At 37.8% G+C, this 17,585-nt stretch overlaps 1 protein-coding gene across 1 annotated transcript in view; it reads right to left on the reverse strand.

Moving 5' to 3' along the window:
• Window positions 1-431: 431 nt before the first annotated feature.
• Window positions 432-17,585, reverse strand: part of txndc16 (thioredoxin domain containing 16) — a 70,772-nt gene continuing 53,618 nt past the window's right edge. Inside the window, exon 20 of the mRNA XM_088648300.1 lies at window positions 432-2,485. Coding sequence (XP_088504426.1) covers window positions 2,274-2,485 — 212 coding nt within the window. The 3' untranslated portion in view covers window positions 432-2,273. The remainder of the gene's footprint in view (window positions 2,486-17,585) is intronic.

The raw sequence follows: 17,585 nt of genomic DNA on the forward strand, positions 1-17,585 counted from the left end.
TACTTCTGGGTATTGTCTATCAAACTGTAGTCACATTAATCAGATTTCCAGTCACTTGTGAATTTCCTGCTTTTCAAAGTAGCACAGGTCAGTTTCTGTAAATAGAATCAGGCCAAATTAGGCAAAAGGACAAATCTCTAAATGTTGTATGGGTTAGTGAATGATTTTCAGATCTGCTATTGTAAACACAATTGTATTAATACACAGCCTGCAAATACCCTGTCTGCTCATATGACTCATGTGACTCATATAAATCACTTGATGTCATTAATTCCATAGAATCCCCTGGAAAACCATATATACGACAGTTAATGTTCCTGTTAATACAATAAAAATAAAAAAGTCATGCCAAGATTATAAAAAAGGATATTTATTAATTAATCAGGTATAAAAATGGAAATTTAATTCCCAGGTAAGGAAAGCAAATTCAATGAGGAGTTATATTTTTATTTCAAAATGCCAGAATATGCCATAGTTGGCCAATATAGAATAAGCAGAGGTTAATTTAATGCTGAAAAGTAAAAAAGAACAGCACAAAATACTGTTACAAGAAAATATTCATGACAGTTTGGCTGCTTTTACTTAATGCAGCAGAAAAAAACAAAATAATAAGCAGAGGGGTCTGTGCGTTTCTTTTTTGTGATATATACATTAGAGCATGAAATGTCAAGAATGTGATTTATACAACATGTCATTTACCACAAGCCTTCTGTCACATTCAGTTATTGATTTAAACAAGTATGATTTTAAAGACTGGATGTGCTTATGAGTAAGTACTGCTCAGGGAATTTTACCTGGTTGTGTTTACGTACAGTTTTAATAGTAAATATATCCACCTGTGTGCTTTTCAAGACAAATATTTTAGCCTTCAACTGTGAAGGCCAGGGCCAAGTTAACATGTGGAGGAAGTCTATTACCGTTAATATCTAATAGCTTTATTTCAAAATGTAAGTGATACCAGAGACATTGTTCCGCTAATGATAGCTAAATTAAAGGTTTTAGTTTTGTCTCTGAAAGCTCAATGTCTGCTTGTGCCTTCGAGATCAGAATGAAACAGGCTGTCCATTCTAACCTGAAGATGCATGCTTGCTGACATTACTACCTGAACGCCAGAGAAATTGGCCAGGTACCGGCTGCAGATGGAACTGATCCTTGAAAGAAGGCAGTAGTCAGCTCTCAGGGCAGATCCAGCCAGCGTGGCTGCGCAGCCTTGTAGGATTACAGACTGGAAGTTTAAAAACTTGCCACTGATCCGGTGCTCGGCAAAAACAACAGGGTGCAGATAGTCTGAATCCTGCCTGAAAGATTCCCCATCTCTCCCGAACCTGCTTTGCCTAAGTGTCTTTCTGACACACAGGTTAGTAATGCTAAGAGCAGTACCCAGGTCAAAAGAAAGCTCAATGACAGAGCTCCGGATCAGTGGCAGAGCACTGATTATATATATCCTCCATATATATAATGCATATACTGTACATTATATAATGGAGGAATGTGGTTGAGATAGACGGCCCAAGCAAGTCTGAACAGCCACAAGAGATGTTTGATCTCTGGTTACCTGGGCATAACAAATAAGAGTTTAACCTTTTGCAATTAACAATAACCCAATTGAAATACATGGGCAAAAATGACAACATTTTATAAGAACATGCAAAATACTTTCATCAACTGGTACTTTTAAATATTATTATGTATATAAAATTGTCATAAATAACACAAGTAGAACCCACTATTCCAAGATATTGGCATACTTCACCAAATCCATTTTAGCTGTGCAAAAATATACTCACATGAGCAAATACAGCAGCATACACAGAATTTACAGTGGTAGTGAGAAATACAAAATTGGTTTTGTGCTCAGGTGTTGTGTATACACTCATTCAAAGAAAGCAACATTCCAGTTTCAAACTCTATCATAATTTTTGGATTTAAAAATGGGAATGTTTGGTTTGTTAGGGTACTGAGAGATGTCAGCATTTATGTCACAGTTCCATAATTCTTGACAAAGCCCGAAGAATATACACTTTAAACTTTTTAACGCAATGCAGATTTCCAAGGGCATTTTTATGTTCTATGACTTCGAAAATATTTTTTTCATACAGCATAGTTGGAAAAGAACACATCATTCTCTGACAAACAATGTGCCTGAGCTTGTTGGACAAACATCACAAAAAAACCCAGGCCAGCAGACTAGCATCAAAAGGGCTGTCAACCACATAAAATCTAACAAGTCTGTGTAATGGCCCAGTTTCCTGTCCCAACAGCAGTAGTGCTGTTCAGAGCTCAGTGTGCGGGTGTGGCGCTGTACTACCTGACTGGGGTGGGGAAGGTCCCACTTCGCCCTCCAAATCTTTCTCCTCCACCTCTTGAAACATGTCCTTTGATTTAGGGGTCCTCTGAGTTGCAAAACCTGGCACCTCCTTGTCCATGATCGCCAGAAAGTCATAGAAGGGCACAGGGGGGGCCCACTTCTCATCTGCTATGACCCCTGTAGAATAGAAATGAAGACATTTCAAATACTTTTTCCTTACCAATGGTTAGCACCACAAAGGTTTTGCATATCAACACTATAAGAATAACAACAATTCCTTTCATTTATATAGCACTTTTCTGGACACTCCACTCAAAGCACTTTACAGGTAATGGGGACTCCCCTCCACCACCACCAATATGTAGCCCCACCTGGATGATGCGACGACAGCCATAGTGCGCACATAGATAGCTCACCACACATCAACTATCAGTGGGGAGGAGAACAGAGTGATTGAAGTCAATTCATAGATGGGGATTATTAGGAGGGCATGATTGGTAATGGCCAATGGGAAATTTGGCCAGGACATCGGGGTTACACCTTTTCTCTTTTTGAAAGACAACCTGGGGTTTTTAAAGACTACAGAGAGTCAAGACCTTGGTTTTATGTGTCATCCAAAGGAGGGCGCCTTTTTACAGTATAGTGTCCCTGTCACTATACGGGGGCATTAAGACCCACACAGACCGCAGGGTGAGTGCCCCCTACTTGCCCCTCTAACACCTCTTCCAGTAGTAACCTTAGTTTTTCCCAGGAGTTCTCCCATTCAGGTGCTGACCAGACTCACACCTGCTTAGATTTAGTGGGTTGCCTGTTGTGAGTTGCTGGGTAATATGCCTGCTGGTCCTTCTTCTTTCCCTCAATGAATGCCCTTGTTGTCAAACTTAGCCATGAGCACTGGGGTATACTGGAGGCTGTCCAGCATGCAGTGTGCTGGGGATTGTCTGAGTGACAATTTATACACAAAATCTTCAACATCTGGGTTAAAGCAGAGCCTAACAGCAACATTGTAACATTTCACAATTGAAAGAAAACAGAATATGGGTGAAATTCTAAGGTGTTTAAGGCTAATGAGCGCTTTGAGAAGCCACCTTTAAAGGCACTATATAAAATAAAGTTTAGTATTATTATTATTACTAATGAAATGGTAGATAGAAGAACATATCCAAATAAGGTTCAGTACACAAATATACTTCTGCTTTTTACATCTGACCTCTGTGGACTACACTTTTGGGTAGTATTAACCACTGTACTAAATGTCAAATGAGAATCATCAAACCACGAATTTCTCAAGCAGTACCTGTGGGTCGTCCTATCATCAGATAATCAAAACGTACAAAGTATCACGAAAAAGAAAAACACATTCATTCCTGAACTAACATTCATAGAGACAACCAGACTTCTCCAAGGTGAATGAGAATCCTTAAGATAAAAGAAGCAACTTTGATAATATATGGCGTGCTGAAAGACTTCCATTTACTGAAGTTAAAAAGGAAAGAGTCTTCCAAAAAATCCCAAAATCAATAGCAGGCAGCACACCTCTGACATTTCATCTCAAGGAAACTGAAACAAGCCCAGTGAATCCAGAGCATGCTGTAAATGCGATAAGAAAATTACAAATGAGAAGAGCCAGGGTATCACATCCAGACAGACTGTTCCAGACATCTACTGCCCTTTGTGTGAAAGGGCCTGTTCTGAGTTTTAAATGCACTTCCTCATACTTTTCTCTGGTTTATGTTTCATTTTCCATTCGATCAAGTCTACAGGGTAGTCTTTGAGGATTCTTAATACTTTATTAAGTCCCTTGTCTTAAAGATTACAAAGGTTCAGAAGTAGCTACTTCAAACAAATTTCCTTTTCTTTGTATTTCTGATAACATCTTGTTACACTCTGCTCTTGTCTATATTAAATAGCCATCTGCCATGTGTTTGCCTAATTCCATAACTCATAATTACACACTGTTTTTCTAGGGTTTAATTACAAGATTTAAATTGAGACAAAAATCCATGAACCACAGAGAACAGATGACAGGTGATTTAAAACTTTTTCTCCATTAGAGCCCATACACAACAATCATCGTTATGACCTCATCCAGAGTGGAGAGAAAACCTGCAGATTTCAGAAATGTACAGTGATGTTTTTTAGCAGTATATTAGAAAATATTTGAAGCTTAAATGAAACTAACAACATCTGCAGTCACCATGTTGTCAATTTCTCCTTTTGCAAAAAACAGAGATTGAGGTATACTATTAAATAACAATGGGGTTAAGCTGAAAAGTTATTAACAACAAAGTTATATATAAAATATACATATATAGTCATACACTTTGTAATAAACATAGTATTTTGTCAACAGTGTTAAAAGTGGCTATACTTTTTCAGAGGCTGAGAATTTCCTGTGCTTCAGAATCCAAGTAGAAGAAGCTGCAATCAAAGCACTAATAATAGTAAACAGGGTAAAGGCATTGGCACATACAAGGAGGCAATAGGTTGCTTCCGTGTTCTGTACTGGTTCCAGAGGTAATCATGGGAACTTGCTTACAAAAGTTCCTGACATCTGGACCCACAGTTTGCCAAAAACAAAACTGGAGTCACAGACAGATTTAGTACTGGTAATTTAAAAAATCAGCCAATGCAGCTCCATTTCAAAATAACAACGATGGGAGACCTAGAATAAATGTGATTCTGTAGAAAATATTGTCTTAACTGGATAAAAGTATTTGTTTTGTCCTGTAAAGAAAACGTTTTTTGAGTGAATAATGAATCATGTTCTCACAAGCAACACAACAGTATTATTCAGACACGGCTTTACTTTCAGTCATTCCAAAGAGGGAGGAGAAAAATGTATTTAACCTTCTTTTTAAGAGGAATTGAGAATCACAACCAGAGTAAAAGGCTGCTAAGCCAATATGAAAAAGACAATTGAAAAAGGGTTGAGATTGAATGTGTACTATCAGCAGAACAAAATGGATACTGAAGTAAATTAAGAAGATGAAACAGGCTAATGATTAGAGAATATGCTGGAAGAAATAAAAAAGTGACTCCATCATCCATTTCCATATAAACGTTGCGTCAGAAAAACAAAACTGAAAAACCCCTGGGGCCCTGAAGAATGGCAGGGTGAACTGGCATTGAGTTCTTTTCTTGTTTAGAACACAATGAGGGCTGCCATTTGTATAGGAAGCACATGGCAGACGCATCCTCCCTTTAAAGGGAAAGTTTAAATCAGCTAGGGCTGGGAAACATTTTTGCATAAATACTCAGAAAAAATATGTGGGTCTTTGAGAAACTGATACAATCAAGTACCTTAAGACAAAACCAAGGAAACGACTTGGCATTAAACTTATTAAATGTGTATACTGTGATGTAAAACTAAATAAAAAATGTGAAACTGCATTTAAACTAGAAGCAGGCAAATGGACTCAACAGAAGATCAGTCCATTCATACTGGTGCAGACCTAAAATTCAGTGAACGAGAAAATTAAGGTTGAAGGAAGAATGTAAAGTTGTACAGAATCTAACAGAATGCCAGGAAATACAGCCATGGGGAAATGGATTTTTAAACACAAAAAGATCTTTTTAATTATTTCCTGTCATGTTTTAATGACAAAAACACTTAAAAAGAACTCTACAGTTCCCCTTTTCCTTTTTTGGGCAGTTTGCCTACAGCAAAACAGTTGGGGTTCATTAAAGGAAAACAAAACCTTGAATTTAATTACATCAAGGAAATGAGAAACAGCATTTGACACTATTTGGTACAAAACCAACAAGGTAAGAAGAGCTCTTGTATGGACCAGGCATTAATAATGGTAAAAAAAAAAAAATTAACTATATCATGATTGCATATATGTTTTTCTTCACAAATTTCTTAATGCACTTGGTTGAAAACTGTGCAGCTGATGAACCCAAAACAATTTCACCAGGTTCCAACCAGCAAATTATTAGTTTAATTAAGAGTTTGTTAAGCCCGTCACTCCTGAGGACAGGAGCAGGGGGCTTTTTTCAGGGTACCCCAGGAGCTGGTCGAACATCACAGTAAGTGGGGAAAGAGGTACTGCATGCGCGCTAACTGGAGAGGCTGCTGGGATGCTGTCGAGCAGCGCTCTTCCAGTCTGTGGTCATGCAGGAGGGGGTCAAAGCCGGAAAAGTCAAGCAAAACACTGTCCAAAGCACCAAGGGGAATTCAAGAGATTATACGGGGTACGCCAGGCATAAGTTAGAGCCAGAGCCCTAACAGAGCTCTGAGCACAGTATGACCTGACCTTAAGTTGGCTGCCCACCTGACGGTGAAGTGAAGGAAACAGATGCACAGGTGACCAGGCTTTCTGGCATCGGTGGCTACCAACACTGAAAGGAGAGTGGAGGTGTGGCCAGTTACGATGGTAACCTGTGCCCACTCCACAGTGATGGACGTAAGAGATTTCAATTAAGAAACTTTAAGAAACAATTAGAAAAAAATGCTAGAATGTTCTACAACACTGTCTTTTTTTAAGGCTTCCAGCCAGAAAGCAGATAGAGACTGTTAAGAGTTTTTTTCCCATCTGTTACGACATAGCAAGCAAGTGGAGAAAGCCTGAAGGCTCAGAAAAAGACAGTGAGACGGAGACAGCCAAAGCAGATCGAATTGTGAAGGCAGGCGGAGATTGGATGGACTGATCTGAGACTGTAGCTATCAGGGCTGATCAGGACAGAGAGGCTGGACCGCTGCGCAGGGTTGTAAGGTGGTGAGGTTCATTGCTACTGGTCCAGTGCTTGGCTGGACTGACAGGGCGCTGACAGACAGAGTAGGTTAAAGACGGAGAAATACTCGGGCTGACTTCGGGCTGATTGTCCTTCAGAGAACTGGGCTCATTGTGCTGTGAGAACTACCAAGGTTAAAAGGTAGCTCAATGACAGAGCACCAGATCAATGGTAGAGTACAGTTTAATTTTTATGAGCTGATGGAATAAGCGCCCATTATTTGGAGGCTGCACAGCCCTGGGAGGTGTTTGACCCCTCTTGCGAATATGTTCAGTTTCCGTGGAGACTGAGGGTTGTGAGCACTGACTTGCCCAGGTGTAACACTTTCAGAATGTATGCAGTCAATCATTAAACTCATTTAAGTCATTAAGCTCCAGTGGAGGCAGCTCTCATCCTAGGGACACCACAATTCACTTGTGAAAACAGGGGCACTTGTTTATCAAATAAAGCAAAATATGTATCAAAACAGCCAAACCTTAACATGTTTTTGCCTGAAAGCATGTCTTCACCCCCACAATATAATTCAAACAAGTAAAAATGACTTCCCTGCACAAACCAAGATGCTTGTTTGACCTACAACTTCTACTTCCTTACCACCTTTGATTGAAATTATGCAGATGATAAGATCCAAACTCTGCAGACATCATCCTTTGGAACAAACGGATTCAGATTTTTAAAATTAATTTTCTGAATCAACCAAGATGGCTACCTCAATGTTTTTCTTAAATTCCAAAGGGTATCCTCTGAAAAACATGTTATGTGAACAATCACAGTCTTGGAAGACATCAAATGTTGACAAAGGACATTGAACTTCGTCTTACATAAACCAATAGCTCACCTACTTTTTCTTCTGTGATTGAAATTTCAAAAACTCCGTTCTTGTGTAAAATAAGATGGCTAAAGTAGCAAACTTTCCAGAACACTTATTTTTACAATATTCACTGACAACGGTACAGACTACGAATCTGTGCAACTGTAACTGTTTAAGTTATCATTACTGAACTTAAAATGTGTCTCTTAACTAACCAATTCTATGCTCAACTGAAATTGACACAAAATGCTATTATGAGTAATATGCATTTATTTATAATCTGATATCATTATTTATAATCTCTGATTGTTCTTTATATTCTAACTATATATTTGAACTATACACCCAGGTTTAAAACGGTAAAACATAAGTGCTTGTGTTCCCTCTCGTGGCACAAGGGTGATACTACATACTGAAATTTTGTACTGTACTTGGATGCCAACACAGATGTTTGGCTGACATATAATGATAAACATGGAGTATTATGGACAAAATTTTGCACTACAGCAAAAACATGCAGATGATTAACACTACGTGCACCTTACTTGTTAATAAGACATAATCAGTGTTTGCACAATAAATACTGTAAGTTTTCTTCTATAAGATCTGCCTAAAATAATCTAAAACATTTTCAAATAGAACAGGACTAGTTGAGGAAATGAATCATGACAACGTCATCTTAAATAAATTAAAAAAAACAATTGTAAGACAACTTTAATTCGACTATATCTTGAAGTTCCCTCTCAATACATCAAAGTTAACATGAAAGTTTGAAAGAGGAACTCTTGTTAGGTTAGGCTCTGCATGCAGACACCTTTGATCACAATCTGAGCTTGATTTCCAAGATAAAAAAAGTCAATTTATAGCTGCAGAAACTGTTTAAGAGGTTTCTCCATTACAGTGAGCGTGACTGGCGAACTCATGCACCAGAAAATTGGTGCAACTGACGTGTGCTTTAAAAAAAAAACACGGCAAGGCTCATCTTCAGAGCAAAACCCACATACCCCAGAGAAAGGAAGCTATCTTTGACTGGCATCTGACGAGTCCTTTCCATCCCCTAATCTTGTCATAAGAATCTACAGCTGTGAGGCCTGACACTACTGTACAAATCTCACAGTTTCCGGGAACGAGCAGTGCAGTAGCTGCTTAGACGTTCGTTCGGTTTCCTTGTCGGCCAAGCAGAATACACATACACCTCAAAAAGTCAACAGTAGGGTGGTTGGCATTAGCCTGCTGACTCAACAGTCCTTTTAAGTTCTGCTTACTCAAGGTCTGAAGGATGAACATGGGGGTGTATCTTGCAGAAATGGTCTTTTAAGTACAAATGTCATTAACCGCTAAAATAACAGGGGTGAACTTTATTTCACAGTATCACTTCTGATCCCACCAGCAGCCTCCGGAGTCACTGAGTCTGCGCAAAGTGACTCAGTTTCAGATCATCTGGTCTTTTCTGCTCAAAAAAAGCACAGGAGCTAACTGCAGGTTCAAGTTCTGGGTGTGATCGTCTTCACCTCAATTCTAAACTACGAACTAAAATGTCATAATCCACTTTTTTCTAAATACTGGCTCTGAAACATGGAAGAATTAATACTGATGTTGATGTTTTTCCTGGAAAGCTGATCTGAAAAAATACAATTTTACAAGACTGAAAAAGAGAGACGCAAACAGCCTGAAGAAAAAGAATGGCTAATTCAGCTAAATCAATTCCATTGCATTAAAGTCCACATTAACAACTAAAACCTGGTTTTATCTATCCCACAAAAACAATTAAGAAAATAGTGGCACTTAAGAACAGGAGACGACTTCCTATTGTGGGATAATTATTCTGAAACCAAGCTAGGGAAAATGAAGAGATCTGATGACTTCTAAGTAATTAGATGTGCCACATCACATTTGCTTTTTAAAAATGATATATGCTTTCCTTGTTTAGTAAAAACCTGGCTTTCAAATTCTGTAAATGAGATATTTAATATAATAAATTTAAGGTGGAGAATATAGATCACATCTTAGAAGTTTCAGACGTTTTGCTGACGCTGAACTGACTATAACAGCTACCATGTATTTGGGAAAAGGAACATATTAGGAGTCTGCAGAGAACTGGTGTCCATATGTTAACACAATCCAGCTCAACGTGATCAACTGTGTGGGTTCTTTAATGGGCTCTTTTGTCCTCATGATTGCCTTTTGTGGAAAAAAAATAGATGGGGCTACAAAAACAGATTATTCTGAATTCTTTAAAGGTTTTACTAAATTTTACTAATGTCAAAATAAAAGATAATAAAAAAATGTTATCACCATTGAAAAGATTACTGTGAATGCCGTTTCGTAGTTACAGGAGCTAAATAAATTAGCTACACTGCTTTAGAATATTGATTGAAGAGGTCCTACTCTCCGTTAGACTGAATAATGCATGGAGCTGGTTATAAATGGTGTTGAGTGACCTGTAATGTTTATTCCATGTAAGGGTCACGGGTTAAAGCATGCTCTCATTGCATTTGAGAAATCTGCATCAATATTTATCACTTACAGTAATTAGAAAAAAAACAAATGCAACCTAATTAGAAAAAACCTAATGCACGTCTTACATTTTAGAAAGTTTTTTACAACAGAGTTGTTACACTTCCAAAATGCATTAAGTCTGAGGAGCATCTTTAACATCTCATTTACAGAAATAACCACAGCACGCTAGGGACAGAGATGAAGCCACTTTTGTATAGAATTCCTGTAATTGTTAGTACAGTTTACAGTAAAGGATTAGAGCAAACTGCACAAAGTCCCTGTTTAGGAGTGTCTGATATGGAAATTAATAACTTCAGAAAATGGTCAGCCTGAAGAAAAATGAAACGCTGTCTCATTTTTGTTGATAGGTTATAAACAGGAACGGTAGTCAGCATCTATTCTAACAATACTCAGCAATTAAAATCCAGATGTTTTCTGATTCCTGTGCAAATGCTGGAGCTCTGTTTGGACTGGTAAACTTCAGTTACAGGAACATCACATTTATCAGCATTGATCCAACCGTAAAACACATTTCTCAGCAATACAAAAAACATAATTACATACCACTTGTTATGTCTGTGGTTTACAAGGAACAAATATTTAAACATAGTTTACTGTACATGTTTACTTTCTTTCTGGTCAGAAAAAAACACGGAAATCACCTACATGTAATTTTTCTCAAGGTCAACTATAATGTAATAAAAAAACAAGCACATTTTCCTAAGTTGTGATGAACCTGAGTAATACTTTTGTAATACTCATAACTTTTTGTTTATTATCATGCTCATAATAATTCTATTCCATTACATTTCAAGGCCTTATTCAGAATGCTTTCACTTGTACATGTGCATGTCTAACTTTTATCAGGAATCCTGATGTTGGTGTTTAGTAGACCTTTGCTTATGATTAGTTAACTGTCATTTAATATAATGCTGATAATTATTAACTGTCAAAAAGAATTACAAAGATGAATATAGACTACCTTATTTTTATTCTGGCAGAGATTCTTCATTTACAGTACGATTAATGGAAACTCATTATGGTGTAAGAACTGGTGTGAATTTGTAACTCTGGAATGAACATCCCTTTCATTATTACTTTAAATGGGTAATTAATTCAGTTGATTACAGATTCCCAGTCCTGATCCTTGATGGCCACTGTATCAGGAGCCTTTAATTCCAACTCAGCTCTTAACTGCCCAGTTATACTAATAGCTTAATTTGAGCACTTTCATACCTCTTCTCCATTTTCAAAGTGCTGGTAATAAAGATATATACCTAAAAACATGCTAAACCCAAGCCTTAATTCAGTGTACAAAAGTTAAAAAGAGGTAAGTATAGTGATGCACAGTGAAGGCTTAGTAAGACATCCAGAGGTCTAATAAGGCACAATTTGGAAACCTTGGGAAACAATGACAAAGCAAAGTACAGGCACTTGTACAAGCCTGGCAAATCCAAGGGGAAATTTAAAAAATATTATAAGCTTACATGTACTGTGGGATACTCTGATGAAGGGAAAGCACACAGATGTTTATAATGACAGCAACATTCTGAACATTGCTCCCCTCTGTGTTTTGCTGGAAACTGCAGAGTATACATGGATTGCTGCTTGTTAGCAGGGTTGAAAACTCTCCCTGGATCTGTTTGCTGTGATTCGAATATTGTTCCCTGGCACGGAAGAGAGAAGGAGAAAGGGAGCCCAGAAGGGAATGAGAAGGACTGGAGTTGGGGGTCTGTGGACAGTATGATGAGACAGAATGGGCCCAAACTGTCCACCTTTCATTAGCGTGGTGAGTGATTTAATTGGAAGGCTCAACATACTGGACCAGTGCTCTTAACATGTCTGTAAATGATTAAAAGGCATCTTTCATGTTGGGCCAAGAGATAGATTCAGTGTAAACTACTGCTTCTGGGTTAAGTGCTTAAACTAAAACATTTTTAAAGCCAAAGTAGTTGCTTGTTTTTCACAAGAAGTGTAGTGTAGAAATCTTTAGATGTGCTCGTCCAATACCAATTGTATTCAGCCAACGAACCAATTATAGAACTTTTACATCTCTCAGTTCAAGCATGCCACAGTACAAAAACTAAACAGGAAGGGATATTAGATTTATTTACAAACTGGAGCTCAAAACAAAAGTTCAGGAGGAAGTCAAAGCCTAATCTCACCTCCACCTACCTACATATAAAAATCACACTTCGTTTTCACATCTCCTCCTCCGCTTCATCTTCACCCGTGCAGCTGCTTCTTGGCTCATCCCCTAATGAAGGGGAGGGGGGGTTGCTTCTCAGGAAATCGCTTTCTGTTTGCTGCCACAGCAGATAAACAAAACAGGGGAGGACTGCACACTGTCATGAGCTGACCAGGCCTGTCTCATCCAGGCCCTGCAGCATACCAAGCTGTTACACTGGCTTCTTCTAAATCCTTGGATTAATTAGTTACGGAAACACCAAATGAGTTAGATGGACTAAATGCCCCCCTCTAGTTAACAGCTGTTCTTGTTCTCATGTACATTATTACAAGAATAATACAATTCTGTGATCAGGGTATCTGTGATCACCATAGCTCTTGAATCAACGGACTCCAACACCGCCAAATGGCAAAGAGATGTATCTCACAGGGCCAGCAAGATCATGTGGACTGTTTAAAGTTTACTTTCTCCGTTATTCTTGGGTTATCAAAGCTAGACAATCTCTACATTGTTTTTTACAAATTTATAAAAGGTTTATTTAATTCACTTCAAGTTCTTTTGTCTCATCATCCACTCAATCTAATCCTGATCATGACTGAAATCGCCCACGTAAGCACTTTGGGATCCAGGTACAAGTTATTGTACCAACTTCCAGAGATACATAAACTTGTTTCTGCGGCCAGAGTAAGTCTGTAAATTAAAGCTTTCTACTTCTCCGCAAATAAACCTCGTGTTTTGTTTTCGTTCCATTTTACATACAACCAATTTCTTTAACTCTGCTACATTTGATATATTTTTAATAAAACAGAGAATTGTAACATAAAATTACAATTCCATAACACAAACAGGGTCAATTTAGTGTAGTGTAATGTACACTTAATAATTAAATAGCCACAAGCTTTTGAAGAAAATAAAATACAACAGGATCTCTACATCTACAAATTTAACATTCACCAATTCGCTTATTTGCAATTTGGTCAGATTGACAGGGTCTTGGATGAAAGAAGAGCATGAAACCGGGCTGAAGGTTGTTAACTGCAACTTTGAAATTACAGGTACTGTAGCTACGCAACAGACTAACACAGAGAAACACATCTAGTTTGTGAGTGAGGCTCTGCCTCTGCCTGCCCACTGCCCACTGGTAGTACCCACTACCCAGCGTCCGCATCTGAGTGTCGTATTGTTTTCATACCTTAATGAACACACTAGGTTCTGTGCTAGAAGTGTGGGGAATGACAGGCTGGAGAGGACTTTACAGGCTCTCTGACAGTTTTATTATGCTGACGCATGATAATCACTGAGGCAGAGAGTGTAGGTTGGGACGCAGAGGAGGTATTCATGTTCTTTATTTTAACTATACGTTTGTGATGACTATTATAGTTGTTTCTTTTAGTTGATCAATGTTATTTAAATTAAAGTACTAATGCACTGGCTTTAAGTTATCATAAAAAGAAGGGTTACTTATGACTACTGTATACACATATCCATATACAAGGGTTGGCAACCTACGGAATGTGTGCCATTATTGAATGGCACAGAGGTGGAACATGCAATAAAAGACTAATAAGATAAGAAGCAATCAAGTAAAAAACCAATAAAAACCATGCTTGACTGGCGTATCTTTGGCCTTATGTCTGTTGATATGAGTCTGAAAATGTGCACATTAACCTCATTTTAAACATTTTGTATTTTTATTTGAAGATGATTTTTTGTGGGTCAAGATGCTTCTTGAGTCAAATGCAGAGTTAGCAGGGTGGAAGTAATAATAATAATAATAATAATAATAATAATAATAATTGCTTACACATATATAGCGCGTTTCTGGACACTCCACTCAAAGCTCTTTACAGCTAATGGGGACTCCCCTCCACCACCACCAATGTGCAGCATCCACCTGGATGATGCGACGGCAGCCATAGTGCGCCAGAACGCTCATCACACATCAGCTATCAGTGGGGAGGAGAGCAGAGTGATGTAGCCAATTCATAGAGGGGGATTATTAGGAGGCCATGATTGGTAAGGGCCAATGGGAAATTTGGCCAGGGCGCCGGGGTTACACCCCTACTCTTTTCGAGAAACGGGATTTTTAATGACCACAGAGAGTCAGGACCTCGGTTTTACATCTCAACCGAAGTAGGGTGAGGATAGTGGAGGAAGCTCTGTGCCCAGTTAAACTGCAAATTGTGAAGGGGAAAATAAATTCTTGCATGGGCCTGGTTATCGATAATGTCCAAAAGAAAAATGTATCAATCAATATTTAGCCCCCGGCTTCTTATTCCATGCCTTATTAATACACATCTAGACAATTAACATTTCATTGATACCTTAACCCTTGGATGCAGTTTAAAACAACATGACTAGCTAACCTCCCAGCAACAATCACGATATGATGCAAGAACAGCAGTAGCCATATCCTGTGTAGCCAAGGGAAACATTAATATCATTATCAAGCTCAAACAGAAAACAAGAAATATTACAAACAAGATAGGGCCTCTTCTTTCTTCTACATTTGTACTCTTTCTTTGCTATCCAAATAGATAATTTCTATAGACAGCATACACACAAATCTATCAGTTCTGAAACCAAAGACATACAGGCGCTTCATGCTTATTGTCTGTAACTTGAGAATTAGTATTTTACTTGAGAATTTAATTTGATCAAATGCCCTCTAAAATCTAAATAAACTACCCCTGTCTTGAGTGACTGCTGGAAGACTTAATGGTCTTTGAATAATATCTAATTTCCCCAAGTACAATTACAGAATATCATCAGGCCCAGGTTTAAGTGCTTCTAGCACCTGTAACACTTTTGCCTCTGAGATGGTAATGGTATTTAATATAAAACTTTGTGTTTATTCAACCTGTGGCACGTTATTGATTTCATTCGTAGTGGACACCTCAGTGGAGTACACATGTATTACATCAACCAGTTATGTTCCATTGTCTAAAAGTTAGACTAGGAGATTTTACTTAATCCTTTATGGTTATTTTGTTGTTGTAATAAAATGTTATTATTTTATTTATTATTATTTTAGTGCATACAATTTCTAGATTGCAGTATTTCTATCTTTAACTTGGCCTTTCTGATACCCTTTTTTACTAAGGTTTAATGTTCATTAAACTCCTTTTCAATAAATGAGTGCTGTTCCTTTTTAGTCCTTTTATAAAACATTTTCGTTTTTTTTTTTATATCTTTCTTATTCAATTTATTATACCTTCTGGGCCAGTCAATGAAACAGCACTGCTTTATCTCTACAGCTGCTAAAATGAAATCACACTGTCCCTCTAAAACCGTCTTCTTATCAGCTCTGTGACATTTAAGCCTGCAATTTAGCCCCTTAATGGTAGTCAAAATCATCTTGATTTTACACAAAAGACCCTACAGCTTTAAATTGAAAACGTGCAACTTTAGTTTTATACTCTTTGAAAAGGCTAAATCGTTGAATAAATCTACAGGTTGCCTGCATGGCAAGCAATTACCTATCCAGATATCTTTTTCTATCTGGCTAGTATCTTTCATGCTTTAAGTACTCTTGATGTTTTCAAAATGTACTGATTAGATCATTAATATTTGGCATATTGACAAATATTTACCTAACCTTGCTTTTGAAGAAATAAGAAAGACACCTGGGAAGTGAGATAATAATATAATTTCTTGTTTTTGTATTTTTGCAAACTATGCAGTCCAGTGGCTTGAAGTTAGCTTTGTGCCCAAATATATAAAGATGCTGCCTGTCCTTGGTCAGTAAGATAAAGGGCATGTATTTGGTAAGCTGGCTGTACGCCCAGAACATGAAAAGAACTAACTGTTGTCTAGTCTGCAACTTAGATATAATTAATTGGCATGTGTTGCTGTCTTATCATTTGTTTAGAATGTGTCATAGTAACTAGTTTGTTTTAAGGTATAAAGGACCATCTTCAGCTACTTATTTTTAAGTCTGGTGGTTGCAAGCCGGACTTCCATATGCATATGAAATAAAGAGACTTCTGCTTCACAGACACCTGAACTCTGTCATTTGTATGACACAACACTTTCAGGCTTCCATAAAGCTTTCCAGAAGTACTCTGGGATGTTCTTGAAAGTATCCTGCAATACCTTCCAAAATTCACCCAAGTTGTTTTAATTTTCAGATTTACCTTTTACAGCATGGGTGGCTTTGAAGATGTGCTTATTAGGAATTTCTTGAAGGCCATGAAATCTCTCCAGATTTTCCCAACAGCCTCTTAACATTCTTTCCATCAGCATCCTGGGACTGCTGGCATGTCATTCCTTGCCAGTTTACCTTTGAACAATCAGCCACTGATAAATGCCAAAGGCTCAAAATAGAACTCATCTGTTAAGATCAGTGCTTTCTAGTATGGTATCATACCTGTTCCCTTTTTCATTCATTTTTGTGTTGTTGCAAAATTTCAAGGTTCCAAGCAGCTACTGTACATGTCCACTGAGCCCCTTCTTACTGGTAATTTGTGTCTTCACAAACAGTACAATATGTACAGATCCAGCCATTCAGAATGCACAGTGGATTTCACAGTAGTTTGCAGTTCAGTGGCTGTAGGACACTGCAGTTTTTTTTAATTACTCGGTTGTGGGGCTGCACTACTTTGTAAAACTGCCAGGAGGAGCACTGGAAGTGTAACATGGCATGTAGAGCATTTGGGCTGTCCCGAATGTGTTTCGAATCTCGGGTAATTTCTGAGGGACAATCTTTTTCCAAATATAGAATTAAAGTTGTATACTGTTTAGACTTTTATTAATTTTAAACTATGTATTACAGCATGTTAAATATTGAACTCATTAAAAAGTAGGTAGATTTCATTAAAGCAAGATTGCTCAGTTGGATTTATAAAAAAGTTTATTATTATACTGTAGCTTGTGAATGTCATGTGCCTCCTTCAGGTGTACATCCACATAGAGAAAATCCAAAGGTAAATTTTGGTATTGGGAAATTAAAACAGTAGTATAACATAATACATACAGTACCTAATATAAGCACAGTATATGGTAGTGGTACCTCGGTATGAAAAAGTACACAGCAGTATTCC

The sequence above is a fragment of the Lepisosteus platostomus genome, chromosome 10 (genome assembly GCF_059453375.1).
Source record: "Lepisosteus platostomus isolate fLepPlt1 chromosome 10, fLepPlt1.hap1, whole genome shotgun sequence".
NCBI classification, from domain to species: Eukaryota; Metazoa; Chordata; class Actinopteri; order Semionotiformes; family Lepisosteidae; genus Lepisosteus; species Lepisosteus platostomus.